The sequence below is a fragment of the Delphinapterus leucas genome, chromosome 1 (assembly GCF_059928025.1).
Source record: "Delphinapterus leucas isolate spDelLeu-1000000601 "Yukka" chromosome 1, BTC_Dleu_Yukka2, whole genome shotgun sequence".
NCBI lineage: Eukaryota > Metazoa > Chordata > Mammalia > Artiodactyla > Monodontidae > Delphinapterus > Delphinapterus leucas.
This window is the reverse complement of record NC_143129.1, coordinates 67,824,124-67,845,863: the sequence shown is the minus strand read 5'-3', so window position 1 is coordinate 67,845,863 and position 21,740 is coordinate 67,824,124. Positions and strand designations below refer to the sequence as shown.

The 21,740-nt window shown below is 48.5% G+C and overlaps 1 protein-coding gene across 4 annotated transcripts in view; it reads left to right on the top strand.

Annotated features, from left to right (window-relative positions):
• Positions 1 to 1,084: 1,084 nt before the first annotated feature.
• RCSD1 (RCSD domain containing 1) overlaps positions 1,085 to 21,740 on the top strand; it is a 70,928-nt gene continuing 50,272 nt past the window's right edge. The window contains exons 1-4 of one of the 4 annotated variants that reach the window (XM_022560189.2): positions 1,085 to 1,213; positions 2,046 to 2,082; positions 3,276 to 3,456; positions 13,254 to 13,340. In XM_022560189.2, coding sequence (XP_022415897.1) covers positions 1,132 to 1,213; positions 2,046 to 2,082; positions 3,276 to 3,456; positions 13,254 to 13,340 — 387 coding nt within the window. In that variant the 5' untranslated portion in view covers positions 1,085 to 1,131. The remainder of the gene's footprint in view (positions 1,214 to 2,045; positions 2,083 to 3,275; positions 3,457 to 13,253; positions 13,341 to 21,740) is intronic. The other 3 variants (XM_022560187.2, XM_089911590.1, XM_022560188.3) reach the window with 3 other exon arrangements.

Below are 21,740 nucleotides of genomic sequence, written 5' to 3'. Positions count from 1 at the left end.
TATTTTATTTTTGCCACATTCCCAGGACTTAGGGCTGAAGTATATATGTTTTAAAGTTAGTATTTATAGCCATGAAAGAACATCTGCTTCTTGCTCTTAATTTTCAAAATGGACAAATCAGCAGCACAGTGCGGCCACTTACTAAGAAATGACTGATTGGAGCTCTTTGCAAGTCTGCTTAAAAACTTAGTTACCGCTTAACTTGTACCCTTCCGCGATCTTTTCTCCCACGGGGTCTTTTCTCCCACTGAAGACCCATCTATGGAAAAAGGCTCTGCCTTTGGTTTAAAAGCAAAGATCCTACTAATTTGCTTCATACATTCATCCACTCATTCATTCACCAAATATTTATTTGATGGTAATATGGGCTCCCCTGCCCGGGCTGCTCTGAGGTTTCTTGTTCTTCATTCTGCACTGGCCTGTATTTACTGCTTGGCTGGTTCAGACTACCAGGGTGTGTGAAGTGGGGAGAGTAAAGGAAGTGAGTCCTTGTGAGCCAACCAGTCCCCTACAGAGGGAGGGACACCACCCCCTCAGAGCCACTTTCCCTTCCCCTTGGGTTGTCAGCGTCTCCCAGCACACAGAGCAGCAAGTCAGAACCCCAGATAGCCCAGCAAAAGCAGGGTGTTTACCAGATGGGTTATTTCCATTCTGGCTTCTGGGGACCTTCAGGAGGGGTGGGAAGGGAATATACGGGGAGCACAGTCCCCATACCTTCTCAGGGCTGCTGAAACTGAGCTCTGGGCCTCTGCCCCTCTCCCGGTTTTCCACTCCCTCCTCTCATGAAGGTCTCTGCCTAGGGCCCAAATAACTAGGGAGCAGCATCCCACCCTGAATGTTCTGAGACCCAGGAGCATGGTGGAGGCCGAGCTTATTTGCGTTGTGCGTCATGGGTTCTTACATGGCTGAGGGAAGGCCTGAGCAGGGCGTGGGCTACAGCCGCAAGTCACCTTGAGTAACTGTGATGCTATCTAAGTCTAACGGTTTCTTTCGGGTAGGCACTTCCGCCATCCTGTTTGTGAAGCAGAAACCTGTGCTGGGACAGCCCTGTTCTGAGCAGAAAGGAGGACTAGATGGAGGCAGAAAGGAAAATGCCCCATGAGTCAGAGTTAGAAGATATGGGAAGAGACTATGCTCCCATCACCAACTCAGTCCTGCACCTTTAAAAAGAAGAAAAGGAAAAAGAATCACAAGCACGAGTATGCATTGCAAGGTACCAAGAAACTTCCTTTCTTGCTGCCAACTCTGCCCTAGTGCCCTCACCTCTGTAGCTGTGTGGCTGCAATGCGAAGGGACTCACCATTAATTCCTGGGAGTGCAGGCCCCATTCACTGGGCCTTAGAATGCCTGGCAATAAAAGAAATATTGGGTCCCTATTCATCTGAGCTTGTACATGAGGCTAAGCATTATAAAAGTAGCTACTGTTTTCAGAGTGCCTACCAAACTATGTAGGTGAGGCAAATGAGAATCAGAGTGGGTAAGCGACCTGTCTCAGAAAACATAGCTAGAAAGTAGAAGAGCTGGAATTCAACCTTCAATCTGTTTCTCAAATCAAGGGTCTTATCTTTACGCTCAGCTGAGTTAAGTGAACTAGAAAACACTTTGGCATTAGCGCTGTTAGTGTTTTTTGTGGGGTTTTTTTTGTGGTTCACGGGCCTCTCACTGTTGAGGCCTCTCCCGTTGCAGAGCACAGGTTCCAGACGCGCAGGCTCAGCGGCCATGGCTCACGGGCCCAGCCGCTCCACGGCATGTGGGACCTTCCCAGACCGGGGCATGAACCCGTGTCCCCTGCATCGGGAGGCGGACTCTCAACCACTGTGCCACCAGGGAAGCCTGGGCTGTTTGTGTTTAGAAAGACAAGCCTTAGAAGATTCTACAGGGAAGAGGTCATATTTCTAAGGCTGGTACCCAAAGAAGCAATCTAAGTGCCCAAAAGTCTGCAGGTCGTGCTGGGTTAAGGAGCAGAATCAGGGCAGTTCTTTGCAGTGTGAGCAAACTCTCAGCTGGTTTCTTTGATCAGTTTCTCCATATATCTTTCTTCACAGTGCTGGTGATCACCTGGCCCACTGTCTCTTTCCCAGGGTGAGTTGGGTCAGGGTTTGGGGTAGGGGTGTGGACGCAAGAACACTGCAGAAAGACACAGAGGCATCCCTGCCAGACGATGCCCTTCACACTCACAGGTCCCTGAAGGCATTCCCCCTCTGCTTCTCTGTGAGCAGTTGGGGGGGATCCAGAAGGGGCACCTAAAGCTGATGGCCAGTGTATGAACTGGTAGCAGAGAGAGAAGCTGCTCCAGATTCCAGTTCCCCTGTTCCTCCCATGCAGCTTTGTTTTCTTCAGCCTCCTTGCTGCCCAGAGAGCTGGGATGGCCCTGGGGGAGGATTGCTATGTTGGGCCTATGGGAATCGGAAGTTCAGGATCTTGTCCTTTGCGCTCTTTCTTAGAGTACAATTAGGAACAGCAAAAGGGCCCTAAGGCAACAAGAAGCTTACGGGGGGGGGGGGGGGGGGCTGAAATTCCACAAAATCGAACGCATCAATCATTCGGGGAGACAGAAAGACTGCTACAGGGAGCTTGGAAAACTGCTTGGATTGCTTGTTTTTCGCTTCCTCCTCCTCTTCCTGATACATAGATGAGAGATGGATAGATTGAGAGTGGCTTCCTGAGAATCTGAGACTGCGAGGTGGAGAGGAAAAGAGATGACAGAGGGGAAGGCGGTCGACGCCGTCCAACACTGAACATTGAATGCGCTGTCTGAACAGCCCCTCTTGGGGGGGGCGGGGGGGGCAGTGGGAGAACAACGTGTCAATCAGGGAGGGTTCTCACTCTCCGCCCAGGAACGCCAGGAAAACCAGGTATGCTGTGAGTGCAAGTTTTCTTTAAATGAGGAAAGACAGGGGGTAGGAATGCACATAAAAGAAGTAAATAGAAAAGACGGGAGATAAAAAGAATGAAAGAACGACTCTAACCTCTAGGGCAAGAAAAATGAAAAGAGGCATGTTAAAGGAGGAAGAGGTGAAGAAGGACTGACACCGGGGCAAACACCAGGGTCTTGGAGAAACTAAGAGAGAAAGAGGGGCCAGGCGGCTGTCCCATCCCCATGTTTGGGCAGATTAATGGAGTCGTGGCTCCCTCGCTTGCGTCCTGACCCGGGAGGGGACAGTATCTGTTTAGATTTGTGTCTAAATTTAAACCCTGATCGTCGGCCTCCTTGCTCCTCCCTACCCCTCCCCTCCCTCCCCCTCCCCCTCCTCCTTCCTCGTTCTCTAGCGCAGGGCGCGGGCGGCCCGAGCAGTCCCGCAGCCAGCCAGCCGGGCGCGCAGCCGCCCACTTACGCTGTGCCCGCCGCAGCCGAGCCCGGCCCAGGCGGGAGCCGAACGGAGAGCGGGGATCGCGAGCCCCGGCCAGAGCGAGCGCGCGCGGCCGCCGCCGAGTCGGCACCTGGAGGACATGGAGGTAAAGGAGGCGGTGGCGCGCGGGCAGGGCGGCGAGCGGGGCCGGGATCCGAGCGGGGAGTCGGGAGCACGGAGCTCATTGCTGCCGCCCCGGGAGCACGGCGAATGCCCGCCGCTCCCACGCCTCCTGGCCAAGTCCGGAGGCTCGCCCCTGGTCCTACCTAGGGGACCCCTCTGAAAAGGCAGGGGGTCGGCGGGGGAAGACCTCAAGGAGAGGGGAGGGGCCTTTCTAGAGATACAGGTATTTTGCTTAGGGACCTAAATGCTTCAGATAAAAAAAGTGCTGTAAACTTTGTAAATGGGCAAACGTGCGACCAGAAACTCTCAAGAAAGCAGAAGCCGCTGGATCTGAAGATGTGGGTATTGAAAGAGAAACAGAACTGTTAACGTGAGGCACTTTTTTTGGCCAGTCCGTTGGCTTCTCTTTTCGATGAACATTGGACTTTTTAGAGTCCGGTCGCCCTCTTGCTTCTCAAGTCCCGCTTCTGTCGGTCACATCTTTCAGAACTTTCTGAAAAGCTCCCCTCGTGGGCAAATGGCGCTCCTTCTGATTAGACTTCAGACTCCCCTGTATGTCCCTGCGTGCATGGGAGTGTGCTGGCCACATATCTGTTGGGGGGGGGCTGCAGGGTGAAGCCCACCACTGCCCGGCCTGGGATTTTCCTGGGACCGCTCCAGTGGGATCCAGGAACCACCCTCCAGTGGAGGAGTGGCCGGGTGTATTCCCCTCCTCCCTGCCTTCTCCACATCCTGAGGCTTCCCCAGATTTTCCCCTTGAAACTGAGTCCTGACATTTAGCCCTAAGCCAGTCTTAGCCAGACTTGGGCTTGCTTTTGAAAAGAAGAAAAGAGAAGGTGTGAATGTTACCTAGCTTTCAAGGTGATTCCCACCCTTTCAAAAGCTGAACAGCTGCTTCCAAGGCTGTGGTCAGCACTGTCAAGATTCACAGTCAGTTCTGCTAGCTCTTCCCCGCTCCTGGCTCTACACCAGAGCCCAGGTTGGCTCTTCTAAGCGAACCTCACTGCTTGGCCTACAAAGCACTGTGACTTCTCTGTGAGGGCAATAGGTCTGTCCTGGGCAGTTGCATTTAGGCATCCAGCTCTACCAGTTGTCTTCAGGGATCACCCTCAGGGAGGCCTTATAAAGTGCAGGGGACTGTGGGATCCACCAGAGGCTGAGCTAGACCTTCTGGAAACAACTGTAAACTGGCGAAACTCCACGCAGATTAAGGCTGGGAAAGGGTGGGAGGGAAGCCCAGCAGTGGGTGTTCACAAATCTACTCAAAGATAGCCCAGAGCGATAAGATCCTCTCTGGCTGGCTACAGCTTCAGGGCAGAGGAGGGAGATGGCCCCGGGGATGCCCATGGGCTGAGTGAAGGTTCCTGAAGAAGTTGCTTTAGGAGTGGGTTTCCTCCTCTGAAAGTACAGGGTGCCTCAGGCCCCCAGGTAGAGGTACAGTGCGATTTAGGACCTGTCTAATCTCTTGCAGAAATGGATGGAAGATGAGAGCAAAGATTTAGGCTTAAAAGCAGGTTGCTTGCTGCTTGAGGGCCAAATGCAAGTTTGAACTTTGTTCTCGGAAGACACAAGGGACTCCTTCCTAAGGTACTTTTTTCTCCCTCAGTTGAGGAAGGAACAGTGTGTGGCAGAGGCCCTGAAACTGTCGCTTAAGCAACTTCCTGTGTTTGGGGGGTGGTGAAAAGAGAAGGTCCTCCAGTGTACAAACCAAGACATGTAGTCATTGATGGGGGATTCTACCAAGATGGGGGCATTGCTTGGCCAGCCAGGAAGCCTGTCAGTTCGCGCTGAGTCTGTACAGGGCATGGGTTTGCTGGTTGGCAGTGACTGCTTTTGAAGTTCTTTTGTCAAAATGCCTGGAAAAAGAACTGCAACTGCTAGCGCTGGTAAAGGAAGTAAAGAGGAAACCAAGAGGCTGGAGAAGTGACGTTTCTCAGCCAGGACGTAAACTTTTCATGGTGGGACATGATATGCAGGAGTGAGATTTGGGAATTCCTGAAAAATCTCGTAGCAAAACCCTCTTTTGAGAGGTGAAACCCACTTTTGAGACCTGCAAGGACCACTATATTTGGTGAGAAATTGAGTTATATTACTTCCCAGTACTAGGAATTTAAACCAGGCCAACAAGAGTTACTCAGCATTCATTCTCTAGAGCCCACTTGCCTACTGGAAGTCTTTGGGAAATCTTTTCTTTTTTTTTCTTTTCTTTTTTTTTTTTTTTTTTTTGCGGTACGCGGGCCTCTACTGTTGTGGCCTCTCCCGTTGCGGAGCACAGGCTCCGGATGCGCAGGCTCAGCGGCCATGGCTCATGGGCCCAGCCGCTCCGCGGCATGTGGGATCCTCCCGGACCAGGGCACGAACCCGTGTCTCCTGCATCGGCAGGCGGACTTTCAACCACTGCGCCATCAGGGAAGCCCAATCTTTTCTTTTTTTAAGTTACTTTACTGCTATCAACATCAATCATTATTTCAGCCCTCTTTAAGCCCTCTGCAATAAACAAGATAAAGATGCCTTTTAAAAGTTCACAATCCAATAGGGAAAATAAGACTTACCATTATATCTTGTCATGTATATAATTTTCAAATGCTTAAGTGCCAAAGGTATGGCAGTTGCAGACCAAAAGTTCCACAGTATTTCAGCGTTTCTATCAAGTCTCAGAAGAAGTCATAAAAGAAAGGTAGGTGGTGAGGATGAGAAGCCATAAGGAATGGGTGCCCAGAGAACATGCCAGCTTTGTGTAGGAAAGCAGGCCAGTTGGCTGGAGAGGAAAGTGGGGAAGCAGAGAGAGAAAAAAATGAAAGTAATAAGATAAAAACCACAGGGCCTCTGAGTATAGTGGATGCTGGCCAAGTGGGTGAGTGGGAGCTGGAATTCAAGCCATCTGGAAGAAAGGGTTACTTTTTCTTTGTAAAAAGTCTCCTTGCCTAGCTGTGCCCCAAAGGGGGCCTTTTTCTAATTTAGGCAGAGGCCAGCTGCAGCCCTCAAGGCCAGATAGTGAATGGCCCTGGATTCTGCTCCATGGACAGTAGGAAACTGAGTGGTGTTGAGTAAGATGGCGGCCACCATGTAGCAGGGATGATATGGCAGAAACACCAATGCATAGAGTGAGCCAGGAAACCAGACTCAGGAGCTTCTCTGAGAGTCCAGGCATATTCTGACTTTGAGAGACAGCAAGAATGGAAAAGATGGAAAAGTAAAGGCCACGTGTTAAAAGAGAAACCAAAAATGACTTCTGTGTTTGAGCCTGCCAGGGTGCCCAGATGAGTAGAGTTCTCTAAGATGCCAAGGAGAATGGCGGTATTGTTTTTATGCCTCTATAAGCCTTTTGTAGGCAGGGACTGTCTTATTGGTCTTTAGGTCTCCAGAGATTTGCACAGTGCCTAGATAATCATATAATTTCTCGAGAAGAACTTGCTTGATAAATGAATTGACAGAAACAGGGAACTCTTCCCCTCTCAGCCTGCAGCTCCAATATCTCTACCTTGGGAACCTTCACAGATGCCCTCAGACTCTACAGCACTCTCGACACTTTTTTCAAACTGAATTAGAGTACCAGGCAGAACTGTAACTGTCTGCTTACCTGGCTCTCTTCCTGGAAAATTCCTTGAGGACTGGGGCCATATCTTATGTATCTAGGGCTTGATGGCACTCAAATGCTTGTTGAATGAGTAAATAAATGGTTGAAGATGGGAGAAAGATCAGATATTTTTTTTTAAAAAAAAAAACAAGGTTTAGATATGTTAGTTTTGATTGTTCTAAGCAGGAATGTCCAGCACTCCTTGAGAAGTACAGACCTCTTATAATGAAAATATGATTCTTCTCTAGAAGAGATAATAGGTGAAGTTACTCTGGATAGGAACCCAGAAGGGAGAAATGTATAATAAAAAAAGAGCTGGAGACTTCGGACATCAAAATTAAACTAATATTCTTAGTTGCTTAAATATAAATTGTAGGCAGTACCAAATAACCTGAGAGTGCTTGAAAAAGTTTAATTAAGACACAGACCTACTAGAGAATGGACTTGAGGATATGGGGAGGGGGAAGGGTAAGCTGTGACAAAGTGAGAGAGTGGCATGGACATATATACACTACCAAACGTAAAATAGATAGCTAGTGGGAAGCAGCCATATAGCATAGGGAGATCAGCTCGGTGCTTTGTGACCACCTAGAGGGGTGGGCTAGGGAGGGTGGAAGGCAGGGAGACGCAAGAGGGAAGAGGTATGGGAACATATGTATATGTATAACTGATTCACTTTGTTATAAAGCAGAAACTAACACACCATTGTAAAACAATTATACTCCAATAAAGATGTAAAAAAAAAAGTTTAATTTTCCACTGAATAAGTAATGAATTTCTAATTTAGATGAAGACAGTTAAGGAGCCCTTTTCTTTAAGGTAACTCCAAGTCCTTTCCAGATATTATTTGTCATTCATCCATTTGTTCAGTGTTTATTGAGCATTTATTTTGTACTAGATCTTGTGCAGTAAATGTTAATTAAATATTTGGCTGTCATGTCTTTTCATCCTCACAGACTATCAGTATTACTGATGATGGGTCTGTGTGTATGTGTACATGCTGGTACATATAATGTGTTCATTTGGTAACCTACTTTTTCAATGATATATTTTTACTTCTTTAATTTTTTTTTTTTCTTTTTGACTGCGCCAGGAAGCTCAGAGTCCCAACCACTGGACCGCCAGGGAATTCCCATACTTCATTAAATATCTTCTACCACAATTTCACCAACAGCCTTTGCTGGTTCTGGACCCAGCCTGTCACTGAGCCATGTGTTGGCTGCTGGCTGGAGCCTATGGCTCATAATTAGGGATTGCTTGGCCTCTGGGAGCTGGAGCTTGGCTGGTGGACTTGCAGGCCTGGCCAAGTACCCCGCACATTCCTGTCTGGCTCCCACTCTGTGGGACCCTCTAAGTACCACCGGCTTCCACTTAACAGGCACTTGCATTCACTGGACCGCAATGACAGGGGGAAGTTCGGGCAGGCAGACTGGAAGGGCCCAGGCGCTATCGCAGGAGGGGGTGAGCCTGCATTCCTGGAGTGGAGTCAGGTTTCAGAGCCCGATCCGCAGCGTGGCTCCTCGCAGCCAGGCGAGCCAGAGTCTGGCGAGCGCGGTTCCGTGGGAAATCTGAACACTGGCGGCTCAGCAGCCCAGTAATCTTATCAGGGCCTCAAGAGAACGTTTCGGTTCCAGAGAAATCTGAAGGCAGATCTGCCTTCCTAAAGTAATAGTTTTGGGTTTGCAGAGTCAGCTTGACCACCTCTACTCAACTCATTAGAATTTGAACATCTCAGAGCTCTGGGTGGAACGAAACAATCTCTAATTGCCATACTGTAAAGGAGAAAACAAGAAGCAGAGACTGAGGCTGCCTGGGGATTTAGGCACCACTGGACCTTTGGAAAGCCAACAGCTTGCAATTTTTCTCTCACCTGGGGAGGGGTAGTTCAGCCTAAACCTTAAGAGGTAGAATGGTCAGTTTCATCACAAAATCAATATCCACCTCATGTTTGGCCTTCAGAGAGTTATGTAGAAGTTTTTAATCTCTCTCTGCAGAAGAAGATACAATGAAACTGCTAATACAGTACTAAGGCTTGGTCACCAGCATCAGTATTATTGCTCTAGGGCCCTACAGGAGCTCATCTCCCCAGTGGATCTACCTGAGTCACGCCAGGGGGGACAGTGCCCTCATACCGTGGTCTTTGGGGGGAGTGAGCTCCCCATCTTTTTCCTTTTGGGTTTCCTGAATATCTATCTCCTGGGCATTGTGGGAAATGACTGCTGAGCCGCTGAGGCTCACCTGTAAAGTCTCACTTGCATGGGTCAAATCTTATCTTGAGGGAAGGGGCTCCAGCCTCTGCAATTTCAAGCTCTGGCGCCTCCATAGGAGAGGTGAGATGGCCATTCAGGGCCTTTACACCTGTAAGAGACCCTCCTGAGATGCCATCAGAGCCCATCCTTAATGGAGAATGTTGTGGACCCCAGGCTGGAAGCACTAAGAAGTTTCAGACCTTGGAACTGGACATTCTCTCCACCCAAGATGCCCTTCATTTTGAACCTGCTTGTAACCATATCGGGGCCACCTTCTTGGCCTTGGGGTAGCAATCACATATCTCTCTTAAGCTGGATCTTCCGTAATCGATTGATAGCAAGTCATAGGACACCACACACTAGCTCTTTTAATTAGGTCCAACAGACATGCGTTGAGGCCGTACTGCCTGGCAGGCAGTGGAGATACTCGGCAGGCAGTGGAGATACGAAGATGAATGTTTCACCCTGCTGGTCTCTGAAGAGCTCAGGTCTAAGAAGGGGGGCAACCACCTACAGGCGTGTGGAGAACAGGAGTTTGAGTTCATGTGGACAGAGGAGAGGTGCCATACCCCGCCTGGGGTTCAGGGGGCTTCCTGTGAGAGATGTTTCTAAGTGGAGTCTGGAGGGATGCGTAGGAGTTGATCAAGTGCAGACATTTGGGAAGAGCCTTCCAGTCAGAGGGAATGGCGAGCAAAGCACTGATGCTAGCAACAACATGGTATGAGTTACCAGCGGTTCGTTTCTGGAGGATAAAGCAAGATAAAGGTATTTGAAGTTGGGGGACTAGATGAGGGATAAGAGAAATATAAGTTACAGTTCCTGCCATAAAAGGAGCTCTCTTCTGTTTGGGGAAACAAGATATACACATATGACACAACAGAAAAAAATACAAGATTGTATCCTGATAAGCTCTCAGGTGTGTGGGAGTTCAAAGTCAGCTTCTCTAATGGAAGCTAGAGAGAACTTGCTTCCTGTGCTGGGGATTCTCCCAACAAGTGTGGCTCTTCCCAGGCCCCCTGGCAGCCCTGGTGGTGCACAGCTAACAGGGGATCTCAACCCAGTGATTAGCACACTCGGCCTGGGACCTGCACTTAAAAGCTTTTGCTGAGGATATCTAATTTGAAATAGGCTCCAGGCCCCAAGGGAATGCCTTTGGTCACCCCCCAAGGCCCTCTTGCCTTCTCTGGCAGAAAGAGGCCTCTGGGAATAAACCACATTCACCCAAAAACCTCCTCTTTCAATTCACACCTCCACCTGCAGCCCCACTCATTCCTCCCACCGTGATCACACATCCTGTGCATGCTCCAAGAAGCCAGCATTTCTCCTTTTTGTCCAAAGGCAGAACAGGGACAAGCTGAGGTGGGCCCAGGAACAGCAGCCAGCCACGTGCATCAGCCTGGGCTGGGCCCAGCGAAACAGTGCAACATAAACGAGAAGCTGAGCCTTGTGGCTTGCTGTTAAACAACCCAAGCACCCACACCAGAGGTCACAGAGAATTTATATCTCTCAACATGCCATAGAGGGCTTCCAGCTTCCTTGGGGCCTCCCTGCTAGACCCTTACCCTCCATAGTTCATTCCAAGCACATGAGCCAGATGGACAGTTCTCCCACCTTGATGGGGCCACGCACACCACACACACACCCCCGCCTCCATCTCTGAAATACATTTCCAGGCTTCAGGCTTCTGGCTTGTCTTGCTTTCGAGATATGTTTTGATGGATAATGGGAAATCCATTTCTGAGCATCCATACTGATGTCAGTGTGGGAGAAACCTAAAGCTTGCTGCATGGTAATCACTACCACTTGTTGAATGCCTACTTATATACAGAAGTTTTGCATAAGTTTATCTTTTTAATCCTCATAAAGTCCTATTCCATCTGGTTTCTCTTTTTTTTAAGGGTGTTTTTTTTTTAACTTATTTGATTTTTGGCTGTGTTGGGTCTTCGTTGCTGCGTGCGGGCTTTCTCTGGTTGTGGCGAGTGGGGGCTGCTCTTCACTGCGGTGCGCAGGCTTCTCGTTGCGGTGGCTTCTCTTGTTGTGGAGCATGGCCTCTAGGAGTGCAGGCTTCAGTAGTTGTGGCATGTGGGCTCCGTAGTTGTGGCACATGGGCTTAGCTGCTCTGCGGCATGTGGAATCTTCCTGGACGAGGGCTTGAACCGGTGTCCCCTGCATGGGCAGGCGGATTCTTAACCACTGCGCCGCCAGGGAAGCCCCTTTATCATTGTTCTAAGCAACAAGTGCCAAGAGATCTGGAGCTAAGTCTGGGAGGGCCCCACCGCACCAGGGGCAGTACTACACCCTGTCCTACTAGCCTTCCTTTCTGTGATGCCCTCAAGGGGTCTCTCTGGAGGAGTCCTTGGCCCCTGCTGCCTAGTCATGCCTGAATCCCCTCACAAAAGCCTGAATTGAAGTACTTGGGAGGAGAGGAACAAGGATGATTCCAAGCCCTTGTGGAAATGCATGGGAGACTCAGAGGGATCCCAGTGCTCCAGGCTACTATAGACTGAATGCCAAAGTGCTGCCCAGATGGGCATCTAAAACCAGTGGAGTTGGCAGATGCATGAGTTTGCTAGGGCTGTCATAACACATGACCACAAATGAGGTCACAGAAATCTATTCTCTCACAGTTCTGGAGGCCAGATATCTGAAATCAAGGTGTCACAGGAGACCCTAGGGGAGAATCCATTCCACACCTCCTATAGCTCCTGGTGGTTGTGGCTTTCTTGGCTTGTGGCCACTCTAATCTTTGCCTCTTGTTCACTTCACCTGCTCTGTGAGTCTCTCATAGGGACATGTGTCATTGGATTTAGGACCCACACTGATAAGCCAGGATGATTTCAGGATGAAGAGCTACTTAAGATTATCTGGGATCAGGACTTCCCTGCTGGTCCAGTGGTTAAAACTCTGCTTTCCAATGCAGGGTGTGCGGGTTCAGTCCCTGGCCAGGGAACTAAAATCCCACATGCCTTGGGGTGTGACCAAAAATTAAAAAAAAAAAAAGATTATCTGGGATCATCTCCACCCTCAGAGAAGATTGTGCCTAGCAAGATTATAGAATTAGGGCTTCCCTGGTGGCGCAGTGGTTGAGAGTCCGCCTGCCGATGCAGGCGACGCGGGTTCATGCCCCGGTCCGGGAAGATCCCACATGCCGTGGAGCGGCTGGGCCCGTGAACCATGGCTGCTGAGCCTGCGCATCCGGAGCCTGTGCTCCGCAACGGGAGAGGCCACAACAGTGAGAGGCCCGCGTACCGCAAAAGAAAAAGATTATAGAATTACATTTTATGTGATCTCATTTGATATTCTGTGATCAAGTACCTTATTCATGCATTCTTCCATTCATTCATTTAAGAACATGTACTGAGCAGCTACCAAATGAGAATTTATAAGATACAGTGCCTGTTCTCAAGATCCATACAGTCTGGAGGAAGAGAGCAGGGCAGAAATGGAAACAATGATTGCAGAACGATGTGATGGGCTCTGTAAAGTCAGTGTGTAAGCAGTCCAATTGGACAAGTGAGGACAGGTGATTGTAGCGGTCTAGGCAGGCTAGCGTCACTGTAAAACAATTCCATAGTCTTACTTGTTGAAAACAATGAAGGCTTGTTTCTCACTCTGCGGAGGCTTGGCTGGGGACTCTGCTCCATGTCACTGTCGTCCTCCCTGTGGGACCCAGGTTGACAGAGCAGCCACCATATGGAACATTGTCAGTTATCATAGCAGGGGGAGGGAGGGTTCCAAAGGACTTGCCCCGGCCGTGGCTCTGGCCTGGAAGGGTTGGAACGAGCCACATCAACTCGACCACAGGGATGAGGAAGTGCAATCCTCCCACATGCCCCACATGATGAGAGCTAGATACATTTCGTGACCATCCTTTGGGTCCTGGTGGAATCTTAGAAGACTTCACAGAGCAGATGATCTTTGAGTTGGTCTGGAAGTAAGACTTGTGTCTTTCAGGCTGACAAAGGTGTGAAGGCTGAGGAAGAAAGCATTTATCTGTGCCACTCCGGGCTCACTCACTTGAGACTTAACAAAATTCTCATGGTAAGAGATGTCCTTCCTGATTAAAACGAAAGCTGCTTTGCAGGCACAAAAAAATGTTTTTGGTGATTTCAGTTATTTTTCATGCTTTGAGATGTGATAAGGAGGAGTAGGTAGGTTTGAAAGGGAAGTCAGAGGGTGAATAGAATATATGCCCCATTTCTATAGGTTAAAATATCAATGAAGGGCTTCCTTGGTGGTGTAGTGGTTGAGAGTCCGCCTGCCGATGCAGGAGACACGGGTTCATGCCCTGGTCCGGGAAGATCCCACATGCCGCGGAGAGGCTGGGCCCGTGAGCCATGGCCACTGAGTCTGTGCATCCGGAGCCTGTGCTCTGCAGCGGGAAAGGCCACAGTGGTGAGAGGCCTGCGTACTGCAAAAAAAACCACAAAGAATCAGTGAAATAGACATAAGCCATTAGGTGCAGCTGTTCAAAATGTTTCTCAAATATCTTAGCCCCAGAACAGCCAATACCATAGGCCATGCCATCAAGAGAGACGGCTTACAGGCATCCTTTTTGATTTGGAAGTGCTCCCCCATAGTGAATAGGGAATCTATGCCTTTTTCTACATGTAGTTATATAACACTCGGAATTGCCTTCTCTTCCCCTATAAGCCTGTAAATAAGCCCTGCCCTTGGTGCCTAAGGAAGGGGTTAGTGAAAGTCAGCCTGTGAATAACATGGACATTAGGCAATGGAATTTGAAGGAAATGGAAACACCAGGTTGCCTTCTGCCCTCTGTTCTTTTTAGGTTTCCTTTGTTGGTTGATTGCATCTGGGATAGGCCAAGGGTGTTGCTGTGTAGAGAGATAAACCATGAGACCTGAGTTTCAGGTCCAGAGTCAGTGACTAGCCTTAGGGTTCTTGTTGGTCCCTCTGTCTGTAAAACTGGTACCTGCTTTCCCTACCTTATAGAGCTATTTTGAAAAGAAAGTAAGATCATGCATCATAAATAAGATACTTTTTAAAAAATTTATTTATTTTATTTATTATTTTTGGTTGCATTGGGTCTTCGTTGCTGTGTGCGGGCTTTCTCTAGTTGCTGCGAGCGGGGCCTACTCTTCATTGCGATGTGCAGGCTTCTCATTGCCGTGGCTTCTCTTGTTGTGGAGCACGGGCTCTGGGTGTGTGGGCTTCAGTAGTTGTGGCACACAGGCTCAGTAGTTGTGGCTCGTGGGCTCTAGAGTGCATGCTCAATAGTTGTGGCACACGGTCTTAGTTGCTCCATGGCATGTGGGATGTTCCCGGACCAGGGCTCAAACTGTGTCCCCTGCATTGTCAGGTGAGTTCTTAACCACTGCACCACCAGGGAAGCCCAAGATACTTTTATAAAGTACTTTAAGGTACTTTATATCCCATATATATAAAATATCCCATAAAGTCATGGTGGTATGATTATTAATATCCATTACATGGAGATTGTGCAAAATTGTAACAACCCTGAGTGTCTTCTGTAAGAAAGCTCTGGTGTTCTGTTTGCCTAATAGAAGGTGGCAGAGGGAGTACAAAGAAGGTGATGTTGGAGAATATGAGCAAAGCTAAGGCTTCCATTATGGACCAAAAAGGACACACAAAAGAGGCTTTGATTTGTGCAGTGGTGATAAGGAAAATACTTTACAATTCTGCCGTGCTTTTTTGTCAAAGCACTTTCCCATATCTCTTAATTTAAAGCTCTAAAAATTCCCATCGTTGGCTCTAGTATGCTACAATGCACATAGTACAGTTGAACCTTGAACAACATGGGTTTGAACTGCATGGGTCCACTTATACTTGGATTTCTTTCACTAAGTGCATCGTACTATAGTCCTACATGATCCACGGTTAGTTGAACCCGTGAGTTTAGAACTTTGGATACAGAGGGTTGACTATAAAGTTATACATGGATTTTCACAGATTATTGACTTTGGGGGAAGGAGGGGGTTTCTAACCCTTTCGTTGTTCAAGGGTCAACTGTATGTATCAACACACCCTTTTGAATGAACGCAGGAATGCTTCATATTGCTTCATATTGCTTCAAGGTAGCACAACGTAGGGGTTAAGAGCACAGATCCAGGAGCCAGACAGCTGGATTTGAATCCTGACTTTGCCAGCTACTAGCTTGTGGCCTCTCTGTGCCTTGGTTTTCCCATCTGTAAAAATGGAAAATAATCATAGTACCTACATGATTGAATTGTGAGGCTTAAATGAATTAATACCAATGTACCTCAGTATCTACAGGGGATTGGTTCCAGGACCCCACCCCCCTCAGATTCTGTGGATGCTCAAGTCCTTATATAAAATGGCATGGTGTTTACATATAACCTACACACATTCTCCCATATGCTTGAAATCATCTCTAGATTACTTATAATACCCAACACAATGTAAATGCTGTGTAAATAGTTGCTGACCCGTGGCAAATTCAAGTTTTGCTTTTTGGAACTTTCTGAACATTTGTTTCTGAATATTTTTGACTCACAGTGGTTGAATCTAAGGATACAGAACCTGTGGATACAAAGGGCCAACTGTATCTGTGTAAAGTGTTTAGAACAGCGCCTGGCGCGTAGCTGATGTGATATGATTGTTGAATAAAGTTTTTATAGTCATTTAAAAGAGAATGGCCTCTTTTGCTTTCGGTGCAGCTTTGACTGGGACCCAGGATGGGCTGAAGTTCTCCAGCCTGAGAGTGTTGGGTGGAAGGGTGGTTAGTGCCCGCTGCATGCTGACCTCTGCTGGTGGAGCTCTCTGGACTTCTGTATGCGGTTGGTCCTCGGAGGCAGTGCTGGAACAGTACCCACAGAAGTCCAGACTAGAACCAAGGAAACAGCCCCGGGGGAGCCTTAGGCATGGAACAGCAGCTGCAGGCTCACAGCGCATCCAGGGCCTGCAAGAAGAAGGGAGTATTATTGGCTCAATAAATGCATTTCAAAGAAAGGGAGACAGCAAGTGTATTCTGTGGTTCACCCTGGTAGAGCAGGTGAAATGAGGAGGTAGGAAAAGGGAAGAAGACAGTCCAACTGAAGTATGGCATCCCTTCCTCTTTCTCCTTCTTGCTTACATTGGTCACCCCTTCCCTGACCTGTCCTCACCTTTCACGCCTGCATGGGAGTCCCCTGCTGGGGAGCTGAACAGGGTGGGATTCTGTGATTGCAAAGGCAGCTGCAGGGATTGGAGACTGAGAAGCTAACCATTCAGAGCCCTTCTCAGCTGACATCAGTCTCAGTTTGACATCAATCCCGAGCTTCCTGCTGTGCTGAAGGAATTAAGTGCCTTCATATGCCAGCAAGGGTTTTCTGGTTTCTCAAATAGTCAGGGTAGCTCAACCTGCTCTGAATTCATCCTGCCAAAATAATTACTTGCAGTAAGTAATGCAAGTAAGGGGTTTTGGTAAGATGGACTCAGAGGTGGTTGAGCTACCTAACTCCTAGCGTAGCTTCACTGTACTTTTTTTTTTTTAATAAATTTATTTATTTTATTTTTGGCTGCATTGAGTCTTTGTTGCTGCACATGGGCTTTCTCTAGTTGCAGGGAGCGGGGGCTCTTTGTTGCCGTGCACAGGCTTCTCATTACGGTGGCTTCTCTTGTTGCGGAGCATGGGCTTTAGGCTCATGGGCTTCAGTAGTTGTGGTGCACGAGGACTTAGTTGCTCCACACCATGTGGGATCTTCCCAGACCAGGGCTCGAACACCGTGTCCCCTGCATTGGCAGGCGTATTCTCAACTATTGCGCCACCAGGGAAGCCCAGCTTCATTGCACTTTGCATCCCAGGTCCTTCCCAAGGGAAGTCTCCAAGGGCAGGCCACCGGGCTCTGTTGTTGGCCCTGGCTTGTTAAACATTTTTGTTAATGACTTGGATGAAAAATAGAAAGAAACCAGATGACCCACAGCTGGGATAGTTAATATGATAGATGACATATTCAAGTTCAAAATGATTTATATAGGATGGTATGCCGGGGCCAAAACCAACATAACGAAATTAAACAGGAATGAACGTCAAGCCCTCTGCTTAGCTTTGGAATGTCAGGCACCAGCGTAGGCCAGACCTGGCTTGGAAATACACACTCATTTGTTCAGTCAATTCCACATATATTTATCGGACCCACTGTGTGAAAGATGCTGTCTGGATCCTCAGAGGGAGTCAGATATAAAAATAGGATCTCAATAAGCTGAAGGTTTAGTAGCGGTGCAGGGAAGTGATACGATGCATCTCCAAATAAATACAGGGTACCGGGTATGAAGTGTCATGTAAGTGACAAGACCACAGGTCTGGGGGTCTTTCTCAGAGACAGATCATGCTCAGCTGGTGCAACTGGAGAAGGCTTCATGGGAGAGGGTGAGTTCACAGTGGGCACTGAAAACCAGGAGTTTGTTTCTAAGCAGGTAGCTATAGTGAAGGGCAAAGAAGTAACAGTAGTGGGCAGCTAAGTGATAAATTGGGGGAGTGGGGAGCTATGAGTACCCTCAGTGACCGAGTGGGCATGTGTGCACACATGTGTGCGTGAGTGAAACTGCCAAAGAGAGGATAAAACTACACTGTGCACGGACCAGAAAGACAGTGTGATAACGTGGGCTTTCTTCAGTGGGTACTGAGGGTCTTTGAAAAGGGGGCTTCCGGAATCAAAGGAGCGCTGGAGGCCCGTTCACCTGGCCCCAGTGTGCAGGATGAGTAGGTGGGAGACTCCAGAGGCTGGAATACCAGTTGAGAGGCTAAAGCACCAATGAGAGAGGGCCTTGAGATTGGAAAGGCAATGAAACTGTGGAATAAACTGAGGCAAGGACTCGCAGTATTTGGCATTTGGTGGGAGGCTGCCATGGGTGTTAGGGTTCGAGAGAAAGTGATCAGCGTGACTGCATTTTCAGTCCGGGAGCAAGGAGAAGGATTGGGCTGGCTTGGGTGGCGGAGAGGCTGCATTTCGGTTGAGGCCTTGACGGGACATTCAGAATTGGAAATTCAAAACTGGAGCGTGGAAGGGCATTGGGCTGAGATGGGTTCAGCAGTCATCTGCACAGAAGTGGCCTCTGCAGCCCGAGCAGTGAGAGGCCACTGTGAAGCAAGGAGCAGGCCAAGGACAATGCTGTGGACATCCCTCACATTTGAGGAACATCAGGACGACTAAAGTTAGTGAAGGACCAGTTTATGTGCAGAGGGCTGGGAGTTTTAGCTGACCACAAGCTTCCCGTAACCTAACCCTTTTCTTTAAAAAAAAAAAAAAAAAAAAAAGGTTCAGTCTCAGGCTTTATCTCTGTATCCCACAAATGTAGGACTTAAAGTTTTTCATCCTGCCCAGATGACCTCTCCAGGACTCTCTGTGTGATCACATCTCCTTTCCCCTAACCCTCTCTCAGCTCCGGGAATGGAGGCCTCAAGAGAATGGGCCTCAGTACTTCTAGACTGTCACCTGAGGCTGGGATGTGGTAGCCGAGGTTCAGAGAAAGGAGGGAGAGGGGACAGAATTATTTGTCCATTAGGCAAAGGTCTTTTAAGTGCTTTTAGTGGCAATCAGGTCGTGGGTCCCACATCAGATTAATTTATAGATGCACAGCCACACACTGGGAATGTCTGAATGAGGCATGTTCTTGTTATTATTTTAAAAACAATGATAAGACCACAACCAACAAAAAGATCCTTTTTTGAAAATCCTAGGACTTGGTGTTCAGGGGTTTCCCTTTAGTTTTAAAATATTACTTCATTATTAACCTAATGTTAAACATTTTAAGGTAAAATTGTTAGAATTATCATCCTAACACAGCTAAATTTTTTCTCTTTTTCTTGCTCCCTTCTGATCCTCCATTTTACCCCCTTTATCATTAAAAAAAAAAAACTGGGAGAAAAAGACAATACTACTTAATATAACGACTATGTCATTATTTTTAGCCATATGTAATTCTTACAAAATTATAAGTGTCTATACAACTCTGTACTGTATCTTTTCACCTAATGCTATTTCCAAGACAATATCCTTGTTCTACAGAGTCACATTTTCACTTAAAATGTCTGCATGATATTCTATTACACAAATATAACATCATTTAATCATTTTTCTATTTTGGGACATGGCATTTGCTTCCCTTTTCTCCTTATTGTAAATAACATAGCTATAAACAGTACATGTATCTTTTTTTCTTCTCTTGAATAGTTTCTTTGGAAGCAATTCCCAGGAGTGGAATTATTAGGCCAAAGGATATGGTTCTTGGTAAATGTTGCCAAATTAGCCCTGGACTGCCTTCCTTCTGCAAAGGCTCACTGTATCTGGTACACAAATTGCAGACTTAGCGAGGTGTGCCGGGAAGACAACGTGAGGTGGAGGCTGGTTCAGCACAGAGCCCCATCTTCCCACTGTACTCCTGTGGGTTCCCCATCCTGCCAACAGGGAGGGGGAGGGGAGGGCAGGAAAGGGGTGTGGACACCCTGGGAAATGAAGCAACCATCTGGACTTCCTGCTGGAGCAGCTGTAGATGATAGGGGGAAATTATGGACCAGCGAGATGGGGGCAGGGCAGAGTGAGCCTGGGGTCACCCAGAACCTCACCCACCATCAAGGATGGAAGCAGAAGAGCCTGCTTGGGCTGGCCTCTAGGAAGCAACGACCCGCTCCTAGGAAATCCCTTGCTGTGGTGGGCAAGAGTGGTCTGGGTTAGGGAGGAGAAACAGTCACCCACTCACTCCCTCACTTCATAAGGATTTCAGGAGTGCCCACTGTGTAAGGTTCTCTGCTGAGAATTCTGGACACAAAAGGGAATACAACTGGGATCCTGCCCTTGGAGAGCCTGCGGTCTAGTAAGGGAATCAGAAGGATAACAGGTGATTATAAGAGTTTGGTCAAGTATGCTGATAAATCTGTGCTCAGGACACAGATTTGGGTATGACCTGGGGGCAGGAAAGACTTCCCAAAGGAGGAAGGTTGAGGAGGGGCTGGAGAGCTGAAGAGGGAAGACAAGGATGTTGCAGCTGGAAGGAGAGGCAGGAGAGAGGAGGGCATTGGAAGTACAGTTGGATTTAGTGGGTAGGCCATGCTTGACTCCCTAAAACTTGACCTCGGAAGCTCCAGGATTTCCACACAGAGGCCTCTGGAGACACAGTCCTGTTGCACAGGGAGTGCTTACGGGGCTAGCCTTGAAGCTGAACCTGTAGGGCAGGCACACTTCTTAACTTAAACTGGGTATGTATTTGGCGTGGCTGCTGAGATTACAGGGAATGTTCAAGCTCTCCAAAGCCACCTCTTTGTGTTGCCACTTGCTTTATTCCCCAGGCTATGGGGGACAGGGGTTAGGTGATAAGATTTACACTTTAGAAAGTTCACTGTGGCTATGGTCCCCAGAGAATGGATTGGAGAGAGACCTTTAGGGGGCTGTTCAGTCGCCTGGACTAACAACCAGGCAAGGTGGGCTTCGGAAAGGACTGGGGGCGGAGGCGGAGAGAGGAGATTGAGCGGGGACCCTTCCTCACAGACCGAGAACTTTCTACCTAAGCCCTAGCTGAGGACTAAAAAAAGAGGCAGCACGGTTCCCAGGGGCCTGTGTGCTGATGGGGATGCCCAGGTGTGGCCATAGCATTGAAAGGGCATCAGATGTGGGCCTGGGTTTCTTGTGTCTATAATGAAGAGCAGCTCACCTGTGCCTCCTGGGCACCTGTGCAGGTACATTGTGTATGCGTGTGGTGGAGGAGAACCAGGTGAGTGTTACAGTCTAGCTGGAAGAAGCCAGGCATGGTGGTGCAGGAGTTCAGGGCTGTGGACCAAATTCCATTGCTGTGGAAATTGCTGTGTGGTCTTGAATCAATGGCCCAAGATTCGGGGCTCTCACCAGGATGATAATTCTGTCCCTGCCTGGCTTATTGGGGGGATTAAATGAGTTAATGTGTTCATCGCCAAGGACTTGGAAGAGGTAGAAAGGACTGGACAGATGCAAGGTGTTTTCACCTCTGTGTTTTGGAAAACATAGGGAAATATCTGGAAATAACTTGGTGCCTCAAAGAGAAGCAGGCGCTCTGGAGCGTGTGGGGCAGGGTAGGGGTGAGAGATCTGTGGGGCGTGCACTCCCCTTGGGCCTCTGCTTCCTGCTCTTCTTGTGGCTTTTCTTTGAAGCTCAGAGCAGCTGTTACAGATGAGAGGCCAGGTTGGGCCCTGCCCAGATCACTGCTCAGAGGCACAGGCCGTGTTTGAAGCTACAAAGAGGCAACCAGTGGGGTGGGCAGGACTTCCTGACTCTAGCATGTGGGTCCGTCCCTGGCCTGACACCCCAGGGGCCCACCAGGAGGCCTGGGTCCTGAGGAAAGACCTGCCGTCCACACCAGGGAGACCACTGCCCTGTGCCTCCATGCAAGAGCTCTGTTCCAGCCACAGTCAAGGGCAAAGTTCAGGAGCTATAGGGATTCCCCCTCTGTCCAGTGAACTGTTTTGAGTTTTAGAAGCAAAAGCACCAACTA